A 22,385-nucleotide genomic window follows, 5' to 3' on the forward strand; every position below is an offset into this window, starting at 1 on the left:
AAAATTACGACAGTCTCAAAAGTAACCGCCACGTATTTCGTTGATTCAGAATATTCGATAGCGGGTCTGTGAATAAAACGAGATCGCGCATTTGAACTCGAGTGGAAATAATTAATGTTACGAGGAATGACAGAAGCAAACAGAAGTTTGGAACTTTATCTGATAATAAAAGGCGACGCGTAACATGATTAACGCTTTATCTCTTCTATGTACAGACGGAAGACTTCTCTGGGACTTTTTGCAACAATTGTTGAACGACCCGTCGCAAAGATACACCCACTACATTGCGTGGAAAAGCCGGGAAACCGGAGTCTTCAAAATTGTCGATCCACCCGGACTCGCGAGACTCTGGGGCATACAGAAAAATCACTTGTCCATGAATTACGACAAAATGAGCAGGGCTCTTCGTTATTATTATCGTGTCAACATACTCAGGAAGGTCCAGGGCGAGCGACACTGTTACCAGTAAGTATTCACGAATTCAACTCCATTTATAGAATTTTCAAGTTTCAATTATTCAATTGTAACAATAAATTGGAGAAAAAACGCCAAGAAAAATGGTCGTTTTAATCAGGATCTGAAGACCTTTGAGAGGGTCCTGCTTTAGAAGTTCAAAAAGTTCGATTGTTTTCGGGAAATAATGTTTCCTCAATACTTGGTAAAAATTCCCTCGAATACGACTTTTTTTGTTGCCAAACCGCACTGAATCTCGATAAGATTGATCTCAACGTGAAATTCTTTGCGCTTACAGATTTCTTCGCAATCCGACCGAGCTTAAAAACATAAAGAACATTTCATTGTTGCGACAACAAATGAGAATTAAATCGGAGCCGGAGGACGAGGGTGTGATATCGGTGAACGGTATTGAGCCCGAATCGGATATGCCGACGGATTTATCGATGTCAAGTATGAATCAATCGTCGTGCGATCAGCCATTGCCGCTTCACGATCCACCGGCAAAGTACAGAAGTCACGCTTACAATCTTGTTAAAACCAATCAAGAGCCGGAAGAGAGGAAGTGACGGGTAACTTAGCGGCGTTAATGACGCTCGATTACGCGTTATTGGACGATACAAGTGAATCGCACCAGAGAATATATTTATACGTATCTCTATGAATATATACATATACGAAAGGTATACATACGTGTGAATATAACGTTAAAATATTCATATACATGTGTATATAAATGATATATATATATCGTGTTCGACCCGGACGATCGACTCTCATGGTAAAAATCGATAAAATGTTTCTCCATTGAGAAATTATGGGGGCTGGACCGTGCGCGATTGTATGACCGAGCGATGATGACACAGCGGAAAAAAGACTGAAGTCGTGAGAGAAAGAAAACTCGCTAATGGTGCCAACGACGTGGGAAGGATGTTGAAAAAATCGAAAAGGATGCAGAGTGAAAAAACATCACGTCGCGAGTTCTCTCGAGAAGACACACACGCGCTATGATATCCGGTAATCTAAGAGAATCGTTATCAATCATCCCTCGTATCGTTGACGAGAAGAAGAGGATAAGTGAACTTGAGGAGTCGGCCCGTATCGACGGATTTACCATTTCAGCATTCTATTTCGAATGTTCCTTGTGGCAACGAACGAACGAAAAAACAATTGAAAAAATATAGTATCGAGTATGTGCAAAAGCTCGTCGATTGAGAGGGCAAAACGCTCGGTTTATCTGTTCTTTTATTTCGCTGCAATTTCAACAGGAAAGTGTGTGCGATAAACAGGAGCAAAAAGTCGCTAACTTCGAAAACGAATACGGGAAGATCTTTCTCAATTGGGGCAATCTACGTTATCTTGTCGTTTGGAGTGGAACCTTAGGAACGACAACCGGAAATACTCCAGTTAGCAATCGTCATCGTCATTATCATCTCCCACTCCCTCTTTTGCCTCCTTCCAATCCACAACCGCCCGACTAAACTGTGCCAAGAACGTTACCCTTACCGTTAGAAAAAATATATATAGATATATGCATATATTTATATGCATATAATGTGTCTGATAAAAACGCTCGAACAGCGTTGCAAATCGTGGAATTTTGGAGCTGACAGCCCATCAATTTTTCTCCAGGAGCTCATTGCTCACGAGTTGTTCATTGACTAAAAACGCGAAAAAAATTGTTCACTTTTTCTTCGAAATACTTTGAATCCCTGTCCGAATGTCGAGTACGAAAAATCTCGGATAAAATATTTGGCCGATTGACTCCTTGAGCGATGCAGCGGAGAGAAAAATTTGGAGGGCTTTTTACTCCGAAATTTTAGCGACGTGACTATATATTGACTGCCTGCAGCTTGAGGCACGTTTGTTAAAGTGTGCATGATGCACACTGTACGTGGACGCGCGCACAGCGTGTGTGTTGTGCTGCGTCGTACGGGAGAAATGCGGGGATGTTGCCGAGCGTGTTCCGTGTTCCCAGTTTGTAAACGGACGAAAGGCTCGCCAAATTTTCTGCCTCAAAGACCTCGTGAAATTTCGGAACTCGAGGAGCATTGGAAAAGGGAGGAGGACGACCGACAATTCTCCTCGAGATCGCTCGGTGTGAAATTCGCTGGAGGCCTCTTGAAGCGGATTGCAATCTTATATAATCGGATATCCAGAGATCGGACTTTCTTTATTGCTCAAGGACAAAAAACGTCTTCAACTGTTAGTTCGGTGGATGAACTTTTATTTCGGTAACGTGATATATAATGTGTGTGGAAATATGAAAAAATTATTGTTTCAGAACGAATGACATTGAAGAACATTCGTTTGCCAAGATAAAAACTTGGCTGAATGCATTTTTTTGTCCCTGTAACGAAGAGCGTCCGTGTCTCGATCCAATATTGCTGTAGCACGTAGGGATTATTTCTAATGTAAATAAAACGAAAAAAGAAAAGACGTAACGGACATGGTTAAATGGAAACGAAAAATTGCGATATATAAATCGGCTGAATAAATGTGCGAGATTAAGCGAAAAATAAATACAAAGTCCATCACGACGTGAGACAATTTATGCAGATGATAAAACACAAATAGAAGGAATTTTTATGAAATCCGGGGCCAGAGTTATATTTAAATTTATACACGAATTCATAAATATATAAATATATATATATATCTCTCTGATTTAGATATATGTATATGAACATATATTTTAATACCAAAATTTATATTCGAAATTTCTATGTTGTTGGTGGTGTGTGATTTTGTGGCTTACATTCCACGACCGAGCTCGGTAAACTTCTCGTCCTCTTCTCCTCTCAATCCCTCAAAATTGTGAATTCTTTTTTAAGCCTTGTCGATTACCGATCGGGACACGCTCAGAGCCGGGGATTATCATCTTTCGAGGAATCCGAGATTTCTTGATTTCAGATTGTTGAAAGAAAAAAGAAAAGTATTATATATAAACTCCTTCGTGTGCACGGAACGGTGCGAATTTTTGTAAAATCCTTCATGGAAAAGAAAAAAAAAAATTCGGATACGACTGGAGAAGAAAGAAAAAAAAAATTTGTTACATTTGAGAATTGCAGATTTAAAAAAACCGTAATCGCATGCTTGATGAATTTATCCCTTGCGTCGAGAGCCTCTAAATTGGAATACAACAGGAACGAAAAAATGATAAATGAAAAAAAAAAACATAATAATAGAAAAGAAAAAAACTTAGAGATTAAGGAAGAAATAAAAAGACGAAGAAATATAATGTTAACAGGAAAGAATGATAATCGCGTTTCGAAATAATAAACTTATAATATTTTTGCACGAAAAAAAAAAGAATTCAAAAAAAAAAAGAAAAGAGTAAACAACACTGTGAAGCACGTGGCCCACGTGCGCGAAATGATGAGAGTATGATTAAACTGCAGTTGACTGTGAGTGCGTGTGTGTCTGAGTGTAAGGTAAAATAGAATCGAGACCTATTATCTGGCTTCTTGTATACTGTGATCTCTGTAAGGTAAAAAGAAAGGGAATTAAATGAGACGAGTGAATTATTAATAGCAGAAGGATAAAAAAAAATAAGTAAAAATAAAATAATAAAGCAAGTAATAATAATAATTGAGATACAAATGATTAATTGTAGACGAATTAAAGTAAATAAGTAAATCAATAAATAATAAATGAAGAAAAAATAAATATATGCGAGATTTAAGAGAGTATAATATTAACGAGATAAGAAGAATATATATGTATATCTTTAACTATCGTTTACAAAGTGTAAATAATTTATATACGCGAGAAAAAAAACGGTGAACGCGAGAGCTCAAAGCCGCAAATATAATTATGTACATATATACACACACGTATACATGGATAAATATATATTTGTGTGTATATATATTCATAGATGATAAATACAAATGAAAAAACGAATAAAGATTGATCGCGCGTATCGCACGAAACGTAGGGAAATAATGACGCATCGTGATTGAGAAATGAAAATGAATAAAAGTAACAACGTCTGTATATCATGCGTGGCAAACAGAAATATCGTGTATAAAAACGGCAGAAACGAAAGGAAAAAAGTATCTTACGAACACTTGTAAAGTTCTAGGTTTATCGCCATTTTATTATGTAACTTGTTATTGGAGAGATTATGAACGATGAATGATGTAAATATAGACTTATATACTTATTAAGAACATAAATGTGTTGATTTTATTGGTTTTGACAATTTACCTTATCCTCTTCGACGACTGATAGATCGGTAGAAAACGTTGAAATCTTTGTTTGAGAACAAATTTTTTATGGGGTATTTGTAAGTCATTCCACATACATGAAAAGGTAATCAATCATACAACGGCGAAAGTCTTGAAACATTGTTTCCTTGGGGTATTGAAACTTGCACCATCGAAATGCAATACAAATCTTTCATTTTTCTCTCTTCACTGGATAGCGACACTTTAATTGAACTCTAATTATGCAGAATTTGAAATGAAGAATGATTTTTCGTTGGGTCCCAATTGTACAAACTAACCACATTTGTTTGGCTTGTCATTTTGCTTAACTTTTCTGTGCAAAGAATATCACATCATCAGCTATAATTGCTGTTGTTGGCCTCGCAACACCCTCCTCGTCTTTTACTTCGCCGTAACTGAGGCGCCCATTGACCAATACTCGCTGACCTTTCTTCAAATAATTGTACACGGTGTCACGCAGACTTGGTTTGAAAATGCATACTCTATGCCAATCAGTTCTCTGCATAAAATCACCTGTGTGAAAAACAAACAATCAAAAAGCCTGAAAACCATCATATTCAAGTATTTAAGTACTGAGGAAAAGTCACAGCCCCTTTTTCTTTGATACTTGCTATCACGCTACTGTCTTGCTTTTTCTTATTATACAGCTTTAATTTTTTTATTCAGAAAGATGGAACGATTTTCTCCCTGTTGAAAATTCTATTAAGGCTGTACTCACCACCTTCATATTTGTAGTTTGTGTGAGTTGCCATAGAAAAAACAACAACTGGATGTTCTTCAGAACCTCGCTTCTGAGGATCGTTACCACACCTCCCCAGCAACGTCACCTGATTCAAAGCTGAAATGATGCAACACCCAATAATTTTTAGAGAACTACTAAAATTGATACGATAACACAGAAATTCAACAATGGAAAATCATTCAGTAGTGAGATTACAACAGTATAATCACACATGTTTTGAATAGAAATGTAAATTATAGTTATTGAATCCAACATTTGGAAAGATTATTGCAGTAGTAATAATCAATACAATTGCAATAGCAAAATATTTGAATGCAGTCTAAAAATCGTAGCTTACGATTCTTATCAACAATATTATCAACAATCTTATCAACAACAGTACTCACTTTTTTCGATTTTTGTTACATCTACACCTGCAGAAGACATGTATCTGGCACCGGCTATTTGATTCATTTGCCGAAACGTGTGCAACATAACCTTGAAAGACATACAATTCGACCAGAATTAAACGATTCAAATATCGAATGATTACATTTGAAAATCTTATGCTATTCGAAATGAATTATACGTACTCTGTTCAACGCCATTATAACGAGCTAAACAAAAATTAATAATGAGACGAATATGTTCAACTTTAACTTGGTTTCGGGTGAATATTCAGAATTTCAGAAATCTCAATCCTGTTTATGTGTTTTTTCTTCGAACGGGAGGCGCACATGGCACATGCTGTAGTATTCTGCGCGGGAAATGAATTCCTAAAAAATACTGAAGTGCACATTTCAAACGACAGGGGGTGCGCGTTCAACAGCGTGTGGCGCTCCAGTTCCATAGTAACCAATAGTAACTCATACAACACCGCTACTACAAAGTTAGGCCTGCTACACACGGTAAATAATATTGTGCAATATAGGTGATTGCACAATATTATTGAACGTATAGATGTAGTATTGAAACATTGCGCAATCATTGAACAGAAATTTGAGCTATCTTTATGGCGCACTACACACCATACAAACTTATTGTGCAATATTACTGTGCAATATTATTGACCGTGTGTAGCGGGCCTAAATAAACATCGACCAAAAGCAAAACTTCCCAAACCCTCCACTATAGAAGGCGCCACTTCCAAAAACAACCGGCATCCGACTTTGATGCTATCTAACTAACATTGCTGATTATTATTTTTCCGTTTACTCTTACTCCTTTACTGTTACTGTTTCTTTGCAACAATGAAGAAGCCATCACAGAGAAATAATGCAAATTAACCACGAATAATTAGAAGTTGGTGACTATAACCAAAGAAGCTATAACGTATATAGATTAGCAAGATCTATACGATTAAAGAAAGTTCAGTTTATATTAGTGAACGAAACCGAACGGGCATACAGGTATAGGACATATAAAGGTTAAGCCGCGATAAATCGTACCAAAATATTTTTGTTCGATATCCAGAACATGGACGAGTTTCTCCAAATCAATTGGTAAATAATGCTTATCTGTTGTATTTTGTTACTAAAATTTGTACGATGACACGACTTTTAAACTAATTTCAGGAATCCTCCACTTGAGGATATGCTCGAAGGTGAGTTTGTCAATGCAGACAGATTGATGCAGGAGGGAAAAATGTACCAAGCGTTGAGAAGCAGTTTCCGTGATCCTTTCCTCAATATACACGAAGACTTTGATCACCTTGTTACTAAAGAGCTTATTTCAAAACTTAAGCCCAAAAAAACTGCATCCATGAGGTCAGAACAAAATTTACAACTACAAAGCTCTGCGACTGAACCCCAGCAAGATCCAACACAATCGCAAGAATCTGACAAAGAGCAGCAAGAAATTCGGAAGAGGGAGTATGTGCCTGGAATTTTGAAAAATCCTTTGACGTTTCCAAAACAATCCGAATTAACCGTCCAACAGCATGCTTTGTGCCTCAAGGTTCTACTTAGATTTTCTTCCTCTGAAAAACCTTCGCTCACTGCCGCTGATAAGGAAGAATTGCAAACTTATATGGTAAAGGACTGAACAATTATCAAGTAAACACTTCAGCGATTGTATTGCTTGCTTTTTGAATCACTTACTCACAGGTATAGCTTCATTTGATAAAAAAAAAAAAACTTCAAAATATTATCGTGAGATCTGTAAAAAATGTTTAATTCCCCCAACCTGAACATCCTCAAATTTGTTTTTGAACTCGAAAAATATTTATAATATTGGAAAACGATTGAAGTTTGGGATTATTTAAAGTAGACGTATAAGCAACAATAAAATGAAATTTCTCAGCTTTGAGGTTTGACCAAAAAATGCATAGTACATTCACAAATATTCGTTAACTCTGAAAATCGTTTTTTTTTTCCTTTCAGAACTTAATGCCAATTATAAAAAAGGAACAAGAAACTTTTTTAGAGTTGGTTAAAAGTAATTGGGATGCTTCGACATTTGAAATTCAAGAAGAAGAATTTATTAACGAGCAATGGAAAAGAAAAGTGAAACTGGTCGATTCGTTGCCAAGATATTACACAGAAAAGGAAAATATTCCTTTCATATCACCCATAGAAACTGTTGTGAATATTCTATCAAACTGCCTAGAAATGGTAAATGAACAATAAACAACCACTTTTGTTCAAATACAATTTTCGATTTGATGCTAAAAATATAAAATATTTTGAACCATTTATACCGATTGAAAAAACGATAATACAACTCTAATTGCAGGGAACTGTGCCAAAGATTTTCTTGCCAAAATTCACGAAACGCGTTCTCATGCCTCCAAATACGACAAAAATAAATCAACGATTTTTCTCCATCGATTCAAGCAAAGGTCCTCAAGAAAACGTGATTTTTAAAACTCCTGTGAGTCAGGATCCAAATTGTGAGAAGTTGGCAGGAATACATGATGTTAATATGGTCATTTCATCGGGTGGGCTCAACTGTCTGGCACTGAACATTGAACCGAACATCACTACATCGTGGATTTTACCAGTTGTCATAAAACGCATTAATGACAAAAATGTTGTTTTTGTTGATAAACCCTTGCCACCAACGGGACTAAACGTATTGCAGAAAAATGCTTGGATACATAAGTATAATGTGAAATCATACTTAGCCCATCCTTTCCATTGCGGCGCTCCTAGGTAAATGACTTTACAAACTTCACTCAGAAATGAGTTTTTATATTTAACCATTTTTTTTTCTAAATTTCAATTTGTCTTTAACATTTCCTCTCAATGTTTTCGAAGATTTTGTGAATGAGTAAGAATTTCTGACAATTAAAATTATCTCTCAGTTGGATTATGTAAAACGATAAACAGAAAAAACTTGGTTGACAAGCAGCGGTCTTTATCTGAAATATAAAAACATAACATACGCTGAATTTGCATTGCTTATTTCTATTAGACTTTTCGTCAACGTTATCAAATACATAAATCGCAAACTAAAATTCGTGTACTATATAGATTATAAATATTTAATTAGTGTTGATAGAAATAAATTGTTGACGTTTATTAAAGGCTCGACAGTAAGCATGAAAAAGTGGAAACAAAGGAAGATGACGAATCACTAAACGAAGGAATGGATATCGAGCACTTGGAAGACGAACAGGAGAACAAAAATCCCCCAGAAACCGAAGAAAAAGCTGAAAATTATATTCTTCCACCATCGGGACATAATCTCTTTTACAGATTATTCAGCATTAACGCCTCCGATGAGTCTAAGAATGAGCTTATGAAAAATAGAGTGGATAAAACTTATAAACTGTTGGTTCGCACAAAGATGGATGGAATTTTGGTTGGTATACGTGAAAATACTAATTATTTTGATCATCATCGCTACGTTGCTTTGTCAAAAATAACATTGAGAATGCAACGAGAAAAATCAATTTAATTAAACGATTTTAAGCATTTACATCGGTCTGATGCAATGTAAAAATCCATATAAAAAATGTTCTAAACATTTTTACATTCGATAATTTTCTTTCGTACAATTACAAATATTTTCGTGGAACCTTTGATATTTTGCGACTAAGAAAAACAGCAAAAGTTATTCTATCTATTCTACAAAAACCTCTCGAATAATAGTTTTTTTGTAATGAAATTATCAATTTTCATGATCATGAATGTGGCATTTTAAAAAGCAGAAAGCACATACCGGTGAGGAGTATTTGACTATGATCGCAGCAAAGGTCGAGCATCAATTAGCGCTAGGAGCTGAAGAGGTATCTGTGGAAGAAGCTCTCAAACAATGGATGTCTTTAACATTCAGACCTGGTACAAGTCTCTTACGCGGTTAGTTGAATTTTTATAATATTCTTACATTTTATGAGCTTTTTGAGTAATTTTTTATACGTTATAAAATCGATGTTTTTCTGTGCAGTGAGAATGGAAGCGAAGAGTATGGAATTTATCCAGTTTGAAAAAAGAACCGCCGCCTCGGTAAACAATGAAATAAAAAGCCTCTACGGCCTGAAAACCGACTCCGCTTTGACATTACTTTACAACGTTGTGGACATAATGTCTGCAATGAATCCTGGTCATTATATCATCAGACATACTCCGCGCAATGGAGCATTCGCGTGTGTGTATCAAACGGTCGACGAACCGGGGTAAATAGTAACATTTTAGTGTCTAAATATTATATTTGTTTTGAAAAAGTTATTTTTTGTGTCTCAACACAAAAAATTTCCATTCCATACTCCATTTTGGAGATTTGGTTTTTTTCACATGGAAAAAGTGTATAATTTTTTTCCGGTTTCAGAAAAAACGTATTCGATTTACAAACACTTTACTGGGGTGACGAATTTCCTACGATACCAAATCCACCGTGGCCACCTATAGACAAATCTGTTGTCACACCCGCATTGAAAGTCTTTAATCGAATGCCAGCCATGTTTTATCCGTCACGATATAAACAGAAGAAAAAACCTCGAGGCGAGTGGAGTAGAATAGAGATTCTTGGGACGGGGGGGGGGGGGGGGGGGGGTACGTCAATTCGGTGAAAAAAAGGCCCAATTTTAAGAGAAAAATTATTTTATGGATTGTGACATCGTACTCCAATGTATGAACAATATTTCCTGAATTTTGAAAACTCAAATATCAATTATTAATTCGATGATAGCACAGGCGCTTCAGAAAAAAAGTTGTCTACTGGTAAACAGAATAAATCTACTCGACCGATTCTTTTGAAATTTTGCATACTACTTCCTTGCATAATGAACCAGGTGTCCAGGACGGGACAATTTGTTTATTTTTCGATTTTTTCATTTTTTGTGACACGTAGAAGTGAAAACACTGATTTATCGCCTAAAAAATAAGTCTGTTTGTTACTGTAAAATTATTAAATATGAAAAATTTAAATAAATCTCGTAGATACCTGGTCAATTATGCAAGCAAGTAGTATGCCGAATTTTAAAAGAATCGCTCGAGTAAATTTAGATTTATACTGTTCACCGGTGGACAACTTTTTTTCAAAGTGCCTCTCTGCTACCATGGAGTTAATTATTCATATTTGAGTTTTAAAAATTCAGGAAATATTGTTCATATATTGCATCATGATGTCCAAATCAATAAAATAAATTTGTATAACCTTTAACGTCTAAAAAAATTCTTAAAATTGGGCCTTTTTCACCGGATTGACATTACCCCCCTTCCCTTAAAACCATTCTTATATTCTAATTTGGACTCGGAGAATCTTCAATCTTTGTTTCAACCTCCATAACAAGAGCCCTTTAAATCCAGGAATACAATGACGTTATTTATTCGCGTAAAATATGAAATAAAATTGTCGACCATTCAATAACCCATAAATAATCTTTTCCAGGTGGAAAATGTGACCGAGGTGCAAGAGGCGGGAGAGGTGGCAGAGGTGGCATGGGCGGCAGAGGTGGCAAAAAAAGTGGTAAAGGACGGAAAAAAGGTGCGACCAAAATACCAGATCGTGAGCAAGAGAAAAAATCTTCGAACCCCGAAGGATAAGTCATTTCATGGAGAGTACGCTCCCGCTTCTGGAGGAGAAAGGACAAAAGACTGCGTGTTAATCGTAAAAACAGAAAAGCACAAACAACTGCCGGTGCAAGTTGAACGAAACTAACCCATAAACGAAATATTGTGATGAAACAAAAAGTTTTAGTTCCGTTATTATATTCAATATATTCGGAATAATGATGAATTACAGAGATATAGAATCTCAAGTTGGGATGAGCATTGAATAGATATGTTGGTGATTGAGGAATATTTTCGCACCGGTTTGCTCGTCTATCTCTGGTCAAAATACTTGTGGCAACAAATATTGGAAAGAAGACAGGTTGGTTCAACGATCATTTCAATAACACATTCACCTATCGAAAACGTTTTCTGTAATCTTCTTTCCTTTTATATTTCATAGAGAAACGTTTTTCAAGCGTATAAAATAGCACCAGTCGAGATACGGAATATAATAGACGAAGATGAATACGAGAATCTTCGTAGGGCAGCTTTGCATCGATCGGGTTTCGAAATTTTTAAGGGTACTCTCGACATTGGTATTGCTACGGTATGGTTTTGATAATTAAGTGTTAAGTAATTTACAGTGTTTCCATTACAAAATTGAATGCGTACGAAATGAATAAGAAAGTACATGCAAGGTGCGAATTTGTATTGAAATATTTTTGAATACACACTTAACAACGAAAGAATGAGAATGAAAGATTTGAAACTGTTTTCTACTTCGTTGGTCGTACATGATCAAGTTATCTCATTTTTCAGACTTTCATCCTGTTTCAAGGTTTTCGTAAAATCTGGGAAACATCGAGCGAAATCGTTGCTTACTTTAATATCCGAGATTCCAAGGAGATCATTAAAAATGCATTGTTTCTGACAATCATGACTTCGGGAACGTTTCTCGTCAGTTTGCCATTTTCAATGCTCGAGATTTATTCACGACCATTACTTAATACAAACAAGCAAGTCACCGTCACAAGCATAGTTTTGGACCACTGCGTTGCTCAGACTCTTCTGTTTCCCTTCGTTTGTCTTTTCATTGTTGCGTTTAAGCTCGGTGGCGACAAAACTATGCTCTGGGTTTTCGGCTTTGCAGAATTTCAACTACTCAACGAGTTATTGCTCGAAACGGAGCCTATGACAGTTTTTGATAACGCCGATTTACGAAATGGCATAATTGACATCGCGAATAAACATCAATTTCCACTGCAAGATGTATTCGTGTCAGAACGTACGAAGAATCACAAATTAGTCACCTTGCAAGGATTCCCAACGAGCAGAAACATTGTTCTGAGTAAACAACTCGTCGTTGTTGATTCGTCAAACGGACAATCACATTTCACGCATCAAGAAATCAACGCTCTGGTTGCTCGGGAACTGAGCCATTGGAATCGCGGTCACACTTTGATTAACTTCCTCGTTGATCAAGTATATTTTCATTTCACATTCTTCATTAATAGAGAAAGTAATACAAAATTAGTAAAATTTTTTCACTGCTAATTTTTACTTTTAACGAACAAACAATAAAAATCTATCGAATTAGACCAAATCGGCATTAAAATAATTGGAAACGAGATTTATCGGAAAACGAGAACTTTGCAAAATTCATTTTCATCGCTGTTAAGAGTGAGGCAGATGAAGGCGACTCAATCGTAGTCCAACTTTCTAACAAAAATGATGTACCATTTTGCAGACACATTTGTGCCTGCGACTTTACACGATGCATCGATTTTTGAACTCGGAGCAATTGTATGAAGCTTTTGAATTCAATAACCGACCACTAGCAATGGGATTGACTCTTTTGCAGTATTGCCCCCTGTTCGATGTGAGTTCAAAATTCAAATAATCTTAATCGAATATCTCCCAAGTTGCCTGTACTGATGTAAAAAATTTATAAGGAATATGTTACAAAAACATTTATTTGAAGCATGGTTTTATATTTTGCTGTCAGTTGTACAACTTCATCGCAAGAGTAATTAATAGAAGACTCGAATTCATTGTTGATGGGGACGTCAAGAGAATTCATGGCGATGATTCACTTAGGAAAGCAATAATAAAGTTGAGCGGTTATAATAAATTGTTTCCTATTCAAGATCCAATATATTCGGCCTGCTGGAATTCTGAAGCTAGCTGCTATGAACGCTTAAACGCCCTTAACGAGTAAAATATATGGCGAATGTACATTGATTATCCACTGGCAGCTATCCTATTATTGTATGAATTCAACTATCAGTGCAATCACGTGTCAGAGTTGTTTTAAATAAAAAAAAAAAAAACAGCTGTGGTTGATCTAATTTTCTCTAATCGTTTTATTTTTTCATTATCATGTCATAAATATTAAATAAATTTTGTTGTTTGAAATTCTTTGATATTCTGAAAACAAGTCAAAAAAATGTATTAGAAAAAATCTACCACATTGAATCGCATTCGATGAAACAAAATTCATCTGTTTATATTTGTTAAAACTTTTGTTGTTTTAACCATATATACCGGTAACTTTGAACTATGGCTCTGCCAAATATCTTAATAGAGTTTTAAAAATGATAAAATGACTTCTGAATATTTTTAGCAAACTGCAGAGTACTGAAATTACGATGTTAAAAAAATATCGTGATTTACGAATACAGTAAATGTTTCTTACATCCCCGTAGTTTTGTCACATTTCTATGCATTATTAATGGCCGTTTTCTCCGACGCCCTTCAAACTCAGTTTAATTTTTTTCATATAGTTTCGAGATAGGATGAACAGAGTTTAAACATAGATTAAGGTTGGAGAAAACGGGCATAACGCTGTCGGCTGTCGGCGTCCAAGTAGAATGTACCCAAAAATTTAACCTAACATCCGAGTCTAGTTCCAAATATGTTAACACAGATGTGGCTACGGTCGTTTTCTTCGATAAAGAAAAAAGATACGACGACAGAGATTCTCAACTTTGTTGACAGTCGAGTAAAGACACATTTACATCTTTACCAGAAACATTTCAACCGAAATTTGATTGCATAACTATCACATATCAACTTTGCAGAACATTCTATTCGTAAATCTATAAATCGCAACGGCTGTATTATGAAAATAAATAATATGAAAATATTATATCTAACGATTCATTATTTGAAAAAAATACTTCCATGAAATATCCAAACGTCATCCTGACGTTCACGTGTTTTGATCATTCAATCGGCAGAATGTCTACATTTGTAACATGAAAATCATTTTTCATATTTCGCGCACTCATATTTTTAAAAAAATCGTTGGTGTAGTTACTCACGGTTACAGGAACGGGCCTCGATCTTCTTCCTACCTTTTTCTCCCGCGATCCTTGCGATCTCAGTTTTCCTCGACGATCCTCTCCCGCTCTCCGTCTTCCTCCACGATCCTTTCGCTCTCCCTCTGCCTCTACGATTCTCTTATCCTGCTCCATGGTTCTGATCATAAAGAACTTTCCACATATTTTCAACACACTTTTCTTCCAATGTTTTTTCGTCCTCCCATGTTTGGAATTTATCATTTCACCTTTAACTTTTGTTATCACTTCACCACATCACAGAAAATCGTAATCGCCATTCATTATCACAAAGTTATATTTCTGCTGGTATTTTTTTCGAGAACGAACTTGGGTTTTTATTCACCAAAAATTTAACTTTATACCGACGCGAGAGAAAAAATTCGTTATTGAATTGTACGACCGATTGAATACGAAAATTAACATAAACGAAAAAAATATCCCCATTTTCAGGGAGGGCTCTTCTTTGCCTACTCTTCCCTAGGTTTTTTTCCCTAGAAAACCGTTTTTGCGCAAATGGATAAGCCAATATGTCGAGTAACAGAAACAATTGTAGTGACAAAACCTGTACCACCGTTTCATAGAGAATCGAGTGTGCCCGCGTGCGTGCACGCGTGGTCGGTTGCTCGCGTCCTATTGTTAGCATTTGACTAGTAAAAACTATTCGTAATGCTGTACATAGCTGCGGTTATACGCGTTGCGTGCATTGCTTAGCGTGCAGCGTTTGCAACTCCGACTTATCTGCATGGAATCTTGCCTGCGCGACTTCAAAGTGATACAGAAACTGTATCGAGCTCGGAACTGTGTCAAACTATCCACCATGGAGTAGATTTACTGACTGTCCGTCTTCGCTTGCCGACAACCCCATGGCTTTAGGACCGTGCGTTAGGTGCTTTGCTTTGCGTTGCGTTGCTCGGGGTATGCTTGCATCTTAGCTCGCTTGCGGACACGCGCGCGTGCGAGCATACACAAGACTCTCGAAGCTATGTTACAGGCGTCACTAAACTCTTTCTGTTACTGGCCCTTGCCTCGATACTATTTTTCACGAATTACCAAAATTTTAGAAATACTCATTCATGTGCAAATTTTGTAATAATAATAACATCGAGTGCGAGGACTTCCCTATCGGCTTATCTATAGTTGCGTCAAAAAAGGAATCGCAGAAATTAAAGAAAAAAAATGTATATTATTGAAAAGGAGCGAATCATTTTTTATTAAATTTCAACTTTAATATTCGTTACGTTATGTTTTCGTGTCTTTTATCGATTCGCACGATCTTAAGTTCTTTTATTTTGTAATTTAGATGACCGATCAGTTGCTTCAGCGAGATTGAATTTACTATTAAAATTATGAAATAACTGTTAAAGTTTAAATAATTGATAAAATTATGACCGCTACCAATTTTTATTGGTTTCTATTTTATTTGTTTATCGATTGATTGAAAAAAATTAAATCGTAAAAAAAGATTATTTTAGTCATTCAAGATAAAATAGGATTCCACGTGTCGTATTTCGTGCCCGGTTTCCTCAATGCACTGGAATGTATAATGCGTAGCGATAACATCACGCTCACGTTCCACGCCAAAACTCACCCTACGCCCGCCGAGCGGTGAGTGAAGCGAAAGCGAAAGCGATAAAGCGAAACGTGTTGTGCCCCTCTCCTGTCTCCTGTCCAGCCCGCTCTCGGGCCGGAGCTCCCCTCCTCCCTGGGCGCCTGCGCCTCTCCCCTGTCTCGAGCTCCGCCCGGTGTCCGCCCGTCTCCCCTCTCTCCCGCTGGCTGACCGAACGCCTCTATCCCCACTCCGCTCTGCTACTACGCTATAGCGAATAGTCCAAACACGACCAAGCGTAAACGCGTGAAACGTAAACACGTGAAGAACGAAAACAAACCGAACGAATTATCCAAAATCCATTCGTAAATATTCACCGATTAATTGCCATAATTATCAATACACAAAATTGTATGTACCCAACCGTTGAATAAATTTTGATCATCCATTAAAATTATACATTGTTTGTGGCGCTCTAATATTTATATATTAAGGTATTTTTATCAAATTTTAATAAATATTTTTTTATTTTTAACCTGGAAAACTACTTCACCAAAAAAAGTGAGGTAGTGACGTAATATGATATAATATTTTTGGAGTAGAAATATTTTCTGGTAGACATTTTTTAAATTATTTATTCTCATGGTACAGTCGTTACAGTTTATACATTAACGAATAGAAATGTTCTGGTGGAGTTGATATGTGGTAGCTGTGCAATCAAAATTAAATTCATGGTGCAGTTGTTAAGGGGTAGTATTTGGTCATGGTAGAAATATGAAAGTTGATTTGTTGGGTGTAGATAAATTTTGGTATAGATGTTTCTGGTGGTACAATTAAATTTTGGTAGAAATGTTTCTGATCGAACTGTAATGTGTCGTTTAACACGAAACCAACTCTTGAATTCAGTTACCAACAATCGAGAGAATCTCTGTCGTCGAATCTTTCGAAGAAAACAACTCCAGCGACATCTGTATTGATATTTGGAACTAGACCCCGACTTCAGGCTAAGTTGTTGAGTTCTGCATAACCATAACCAAATCGATCTCATATATCAACAATTTTTGCGCTACCTCCGTCGACAATCGCGGCATCACTAGTCAGTCTACGGGAAGAGGGAATAATGCCCGTTTTCTCCAACATCAATCTGAGTTAAACTTGGTTCATCCTATCTCGAAACTATAGGAAAAAATTGAACTGAGTTTGAACCGCATTGGAGAAAACGGCCATTAGCGTTATTAACGCTATTAACGCTGTCAGCGTCCAAGTATAGAATGTACCCATTGTGTGGATTGAATTACTGATTACAGTACGATAATTCAAACAATGTAACAAAGGGGAAAGAATAAAATGAAACTTAAAATGTTCTTAGGACCTAGGACATTTACGATTCGTAGCGTTGGCAAACCTTGTTTCTAACATAACTTTACTGTACTGCGCACTCTCAGGGCTCTCAGGCGTAAATGTCATAAGTTTTTTTATCATCACGGTGCGGCGTGTACTGTAGTTACTGTGCGGTACAGTGGTGTGTGTCGTCACGTTACAGTGTTCGATACACGACGAGTGAGCAAGCGAGACATTCCTGTTATCTTTTTCGTATGTGTTATTTTTTGTCGTCGTCGTGTGCCATTATCTCGAAACGTTTGGTAGGTGGCTCATTCTCGGTGGTTGAAGCCTTACAATACAAAGTGGGCAGTGTTAGTAATAATGGCAGATACAACGGTGGATGCAACGCGGCGTCTTAACGTCAAAAAACAAACTCTCGATGACGCTTATGCAGCTCCAGCAAACTTTCTCGAGATCGACGTTATCAATCCGGAGACTCACGGTGTTGGAAAAAAACGATACACGGATTATGAGGTCCGCATGAGGGTGAGTAATGAGTGAAATCGAACACACGATTGCGAATCGGCTGAATAACGAGACGAAGAGGAGAGTAGGAGAAAGCGAAAGGGGGTGTGTGCTCGTAATGATAAAATTCAACATTTTTTTAATTGAAAAAATAACAGTAAATTATTACATTAAAGCTTTACGGAAATGAAAAAAGTCATTTTCGATCGGTATTCGAATTATCCGGTGATATCGTGGCGTTAGCTGTATGTGCATCAAATCGTAGTACTTTCTTTTGACGTCAATCAATTAATTGCAAAATTAACGTTACACGGGTTCACTATACCATAATCCATTTTACCACTTTCGCCATCGATTGAAAATTTTATCCAGTGATTCCCGATCGAATCCAGTCACATTTATCGGGAGGTTCGTTCACGATTTCTATTTTTTTTCCCCCACTGTATTAACGAGATTGCTGATTTTTTCTAATTATCTTGCTTTAACGTTACGTAAATAAAAAGCAAGCGATCTTGCCACTCTTTTACGCGAGTTTTCAGACCGAAAATTGAGACTTTCGTGCGTCAATATGATTTTAATCTATTCTAAATATATACCAAACTTGGAATATTGGCAAGTTTTTGTCTGGCTTCTCAAACCCCAACTGAGCAACCTTTTCAGTGTCAGTCTACTGTTGCTTGTCATAATATGCTGTGTTCCTTGTTTTTCAAATCTTGAATTATTAATCTCTTTGTTGTAGACCAATTTACCTGTATTCAAAGTTAAAGAATCCAGTGTAAGAAGACGATACAGCGACTTTGAGTGGCTGAGAAACGAACTTGAAAGAGATAGCAAGGTACGTGAGAAGTCTCTTTGTCAACATGTGCACTCAAACTCATAATTTTTTTTTTCCAACAATTTGCAGTATGAAATTTTGAATTGTTCAAGTTAGCAAAAAAATTGATGAACTAAAATCAATAATGGTTCGGTCATGAGATCATCTGAGTAATTCCTATAATAAATGTGATTTATTGGAATTAATTTCATTATTTGATTTGTAAAGTTAAACAAACCCAAAGACTATTCAGGCTTCAAACAATCATTCAATTCTTTCAGTTTTAGTTTGATGGATAAAAATTTATTTATAAAAAGCAAGATGACAGGTGGAAAATTTGCAAATTTCTTATTCCATCCATTTTTGATTGAAAACATTTTTCAGATTGTCGTTCCACCTCTGCCCGGCAAAGCGTGGAAACGTCAAATGCCTTTCAGAGGGGATGATGGAATTTTTGAGGAAGATTTCATCGAAGATCGAAGAAAGGGTCTAGAAATATTTGTCAACAAGTATGTAACTTGGCTTAGGCAGATTTTACTCTTCAACTCTATGAATTAACAGATAAACAATTCTCTCAACCGCCGCATAAAAATAGTTGTGAAATCTGAAGTTTATTGTTAGAAAAATCAACTCTGCATAAAACAATTTACACTAACAACTTTTTAGTTTTGAAAAAGCTTTTTTGGTAAACTGAAAAACTCTGATTTGTATTACAGAATAGCGGGTCATCCTCTGGCACAGAACGAACGGTGTCTTCACATGTTTCTGCAGGATCCTGGGATAGATAAGAATTATGTGCCAGGAAAAATAAGAAACACGTAGACGTCGTAGTTCGGTTCAACTGCAAATATTTGATCTTTTATCCGTCACTTTAATACCACCTGTAGATTCCTAAATTCTCCATTCTAATTGAATTTGTACTTGTGAAAAGTAAACACTAATTTTTCACAATCATGATGATAGTAATACTCAAATGATTGAACAGTTATGTTGGTGATTCGTGATGCTCAGAGCTCTCGTTGGAAAAATTATTTGTATGAATTCAACTGCTTTTTTTCGGTGCTACGCGAATGAGGAGCTTAAGGATCTGTCTAAGGTGGTAACGAATATTTGCAAGCTTACCTGATCGTTGATCAGGTGGCGAACGTGTAAATTGTTACGTCGATTCGAAGTTATGAGAGAAACGGAAGCAAAAGAAAAAAAAATTAAAAACAGGACACGATAGATCGGATAAGATCATTGTAAAATCGAAAAAATCGTTGATACGGATATTTTCTTACATGTCCGAAAGGCAAAAAGACAAAGCGAGAGAAGTAATGTTAACGAATACAAATTCGACCATCGATCTGAACGAAATTTCATTTAAAATTGTTGCAATAAATATGGATGTGTATATATACGATAATACAGAGCGTATCAGGTTGAATGGTGAATAATGTAAATTGAAGATAAATATTCAATTTCAAATTGACAAATTTAATACAATTTTTAAATCGGACACCCACCTGAAGAGATTTTAATTATTAAAAATAGCGATCAAGGCTCGCATTCCCAATAAAAATACAGTCAAAACTGTTATAAATAGAATAAAAGTGTTGAAAAAATCCATGGAACCGGGACTATGGAGCACAAAATTTTCTACAAGCGATTTCCGGACAAAATTATTCTGAATTCAATTATTTATTCGTAATAGCAACGCTGCAAATATTTTTCGCTGTTCACTCGCTTATCCAATGTTTCAAAAATCTGATTTGAGGAGCAGTTACGATGAGTGTCAATGACTTCTTCCTCTTCGAATTCCTGCTCTACCTAATGAATCCTATGCAATATTACTCAATATCTCCACAAGTTTGAATACTCTCTATTGGAGAACAATTACTAATGAATTTTTTTGATTACCATCTTATCGTGAGGCAATTCGGTTCACACCTCTGTACTTGCAATTTGATCGTTCAATTAAATAATCAATATTAGAGACGGTCATTCAACCTGGAATGCCCTGTTCGCATATATATTTCGATGAAATTGTGTAAATTGAAGAAGGAAGAGAACCATGACAGACGAGTGAAATTTCTGATTAACGAAACATACCGGTAGAACGTAATAACGGAATCTTGTGTATCTTTATTATGATGAGTTTAAGGAAAAGAAAAAAAGAAAAAAAACTGTATATGTATAGTCTTAATAATATTTTCGTTGTTCATCTGTGTGTCTATCACCGTATTTAATCGTGCATTGATATCGGGATTGAGATTCAATTGATCGATATAAACTTTACTTTCCAATGACTAAAATGGGAGGTGAATGAAAAACAATGATGTTTGTATTTACAACTTTTTGTACGCGAGCAAAGAAAAAGTAAACGTCAAGATGAATTATTGATTACTCATAACTGTTAAGACACGAGTATATTCTTGTTGGAAAATAATTTTAAAAAGGATTAATGAATGATAGAAGGTTACAAAGAAAAATAATTGAATAAAAAGAGCTTGCGCAGGATGTGATAGACGATAAGGGTCTTGAAATTTATTCACGAGACTGTGAACTAATGATTTTTCATTACGTATATCGCGCGACGAACGTGTTTTGTATTTTTTTCCTTTCTTTCAAATCCAATGAATTTTCAAGTGTCGTGCATAACCGAAGTTGTTTGGCATATGAAGTAAATTGTTAAAGCATTAACAAAGTCGTAGGAATGAGAATTTCTATCCACGTGGAAAAAAAATGATCGAAAGGGCTTTCGTCCCATTGAACCTTTCGTGAGGAGTTATGCCTCACAAAATCCTCGTGCATCCAACCGTCGAGCGTTTGAACTTGAAATTCAATAAAACACATTTAAAAAAACAATTCAAATCGTCCCATTCTGATTGGAATAATAATGTACGTATTTCTTGTAATCCAATGAAATCTTGTATGATTAATCTTATTATTATTTGTACATTACGACTAGATTCGTCAGCACTTCATCGAAATTACTTATTATATCGTACTGTGGAAATATGTGCATCGTTCATCGGTGCATCTACCATGATTTTTCGGATTATTATCAATAAACATATGAATAATTTTCAACGATAATGTGTTTCAATATTGTCTAATTATTTTTAGATGTTTTACCAACCGAAATTTTTATGTGTTGATGAAATGATGAGAATAAAGTATGCAGTCAAAATAACTGAATAGTATTTGAATCCGTAAATTATCAATGTTTATCTTTCTATGGCAAATGCTGAAACTGCATTTTCAATACAGTACAATTCTTCTAATACTGAAATTTCTTATTGTTCCAAACTTGTCTCGGACAAATGCACGAGGCAGACATGTTTTTTCTTAAGAATTTTAGTACTCGGTGGTTTGTCGCAAGTCAGAAAAATGTCAAATCACCAAAACAGTAAGATTCACTTTTGAAAATTTTGAAAATTCATGATTTTCTGTCAAATGGGGGAATATTTTATACTCGGGGGCAATCGGAAGGTTCGTGTTGATATAAAACT

The 22,385-nt window shown here is 35.9% G+C and overlaps 4 protein-coding genes across 6 annotated transcripts in view; 3 read left to right on the top strand and 1 right to left on the bottom strand.

Annotated features, from left to right (window-relative positions):
• aop (anterior open) overlaps nt 1-4,628 on the top strand; it is a 43,712-nt gene extending 39,084 nt beyond the window's left edge. For both annotated transcript variants that reach the window (XM_043411311.1, XM_043411312.1), the window contains exons 4-5: nt 216-465; nt 752-4,628. In XM_043411311.1, the coding sequence (XP_043267246.1) occupies nt 216-465; nt 752-1,022 (521 nt within the window). In that variant the 3' untranslated portion in view covers nt 1,023-4,628. The remainder of the gene's footprint in view (nt 1-215; nt 466-751) is intronic.
• Nucleotides 4,535-6,181, bottom strand: mtSSB (mitochondrial single stranded DNA-binding protein). The gene is made up of 4 exons (XM_043411313.1): nt 6,000-6,181; nt 5,814-5,904; nt 5,404-5,523; nt 4,535-5,198 (listed from the first exon to the last, which is right to left on the bottom strand). Exons 1-4 carry the CDS (start codon nt 6,012-6,014, stop codon nt 4,990-4,992), a joined length of 435 nt encoding a protein of 144 aa, XP_043267248.1. The 5' UTR covers nt 6,015-6,181; the 3' UTR covers nt 4,535-4,989.
• A 387-nt stretch (nt 6,182-6,568) lies between these two features.
• On the top strand, nt 6,569-12,088 carry LOC122406457 (uncharacterized). 2 transcript variants are annotated; one of them, XM_043411916.1, is made up of 10 exons: nt 6,569-6,908; nt 6,981-7,437; nt 7,788-8,018; nt 8,140-8,558; nt 8,934-9,210; nt 9,557-9,707; nt 9,796-10,024; nt 10,177-10,349; nt 11,239-11,721; nt 11,803-12,088. In XM_043411916.1, exons 1-9 carry the CDS (start codon nt 6,883-6,885, stop codon nt 11,391-11,393), a joined length of 2,118 nt encoding a protein of 705 aa, XP_043267851.1. In that variant the 5' UTR covers nt 6,569-6,882; the 3' UTR covers nt 11,394-11,721; nt 11,803-12,088. The 2 variants fall into 2 exon arrangements, with proteins under 2 accessions (XP_043267851.1, XP_043267852.1); XM_043411917.1 differs by having other exon boundaries at nt 6,570-6,908; nt 9,560-9,707; nt 11,803-11,887.
• Nucleotides 12,089-17,707: 5,619 nt separating this feature from the next.
• On the top strand, nt 17,708-21,969 carry Snx3 (sorting nexin 3). The gene is made up of 4 exons (XM_043411406.1): nt 17,708-18,098; nt 18,817-18,912; nt 19,276-19,400; nt 19,608-21,969. Exons 1-4 carry the CDS (start codon nt 17,934-17,936, stop codon nt 19,711-19,713), a joined length of 492 nt encoding a protein of 163 aa, XP_043267341.1. The 5' UTR covers nt 17,708-17,933; the 3' UTR covers nt 19,714-21,969.
• Nucleotides 21,970-22,385: the final 416 nt, after the last annotated feature.

The sequence above is a fragment of the Venturia canescens genome, chromosome 2 (assembly GCF_019457755.1).
Source record: "Venturia canescens isolate UGA chromosome 2, ASM1945775v1, whole genome shotgun sequence".
In the NCBI taxonomy this organism is placed as follows: domain Eukaryota; kingdom Metazoa; phylum Arthropoda; class Insecta; order Hymenoptera; family Ichneumonidae; genus Venturia; species Venturia canescens.

Bases quoted from the DNA above. Each gene is read 5' to 3' on its own strand.
- mtSSB (XM_043411313.1), bottom strand. The intron at 5,524-5,813 runs GTGAGTACTGTT...GCATCATTTCAG, and splicing joins TGTAACAAAAATCGAAAAAA to CTTTGAATCAGGTGACGTTG. The intron at 5,199-5,403 runs GTGAGTACAGCC...TTTTTCACACAG, and splicing joins AAACTACAAATATGAAGGTG to GTGATTTTATGCAGAGAACT.
- LOC122406457 (XM_043411916.1), top strand. From the start codon at position 6,883: ATGGACGAGTTTCTCCAAATCAATTG. The intron at 8,019-8,139 runs GTAAATGAACAA...CTCTAATTGCAG, and splicing joins TATCAAACTGCCTAGAAATG to GGAACTGTGCCAAAGATTTT. The intron at 10,025-10,176 runs GTAAATAGTAAC...TTCCGGTTTCAG, and splicing joins CAAACGGTCGACGAACCGGG to AAAAAACGTATTCGATTTAC.
- Snx3 (XM_043411406.1), top strand. From the start codon at position 17,934: ATGGCAGATACAACGGTGGATGCAACGCGGCGTCTTAACGTCAAAAAA. The intron at 18,099-18,816 runs GTGAGTAATGAG...TCTTTGTTGTAG, and splicing joins ATTATGAGGTCCGCATGAGG to ACCAATTTACCTGTATTCAA. The intron at 18,913-19,275 runs GTACGTGAGAAG...AACATTTTTCAG, and splicing joins AACTTGAAAGAGATAGCAAG to ATTGTCGTTCCACCTCTGCC.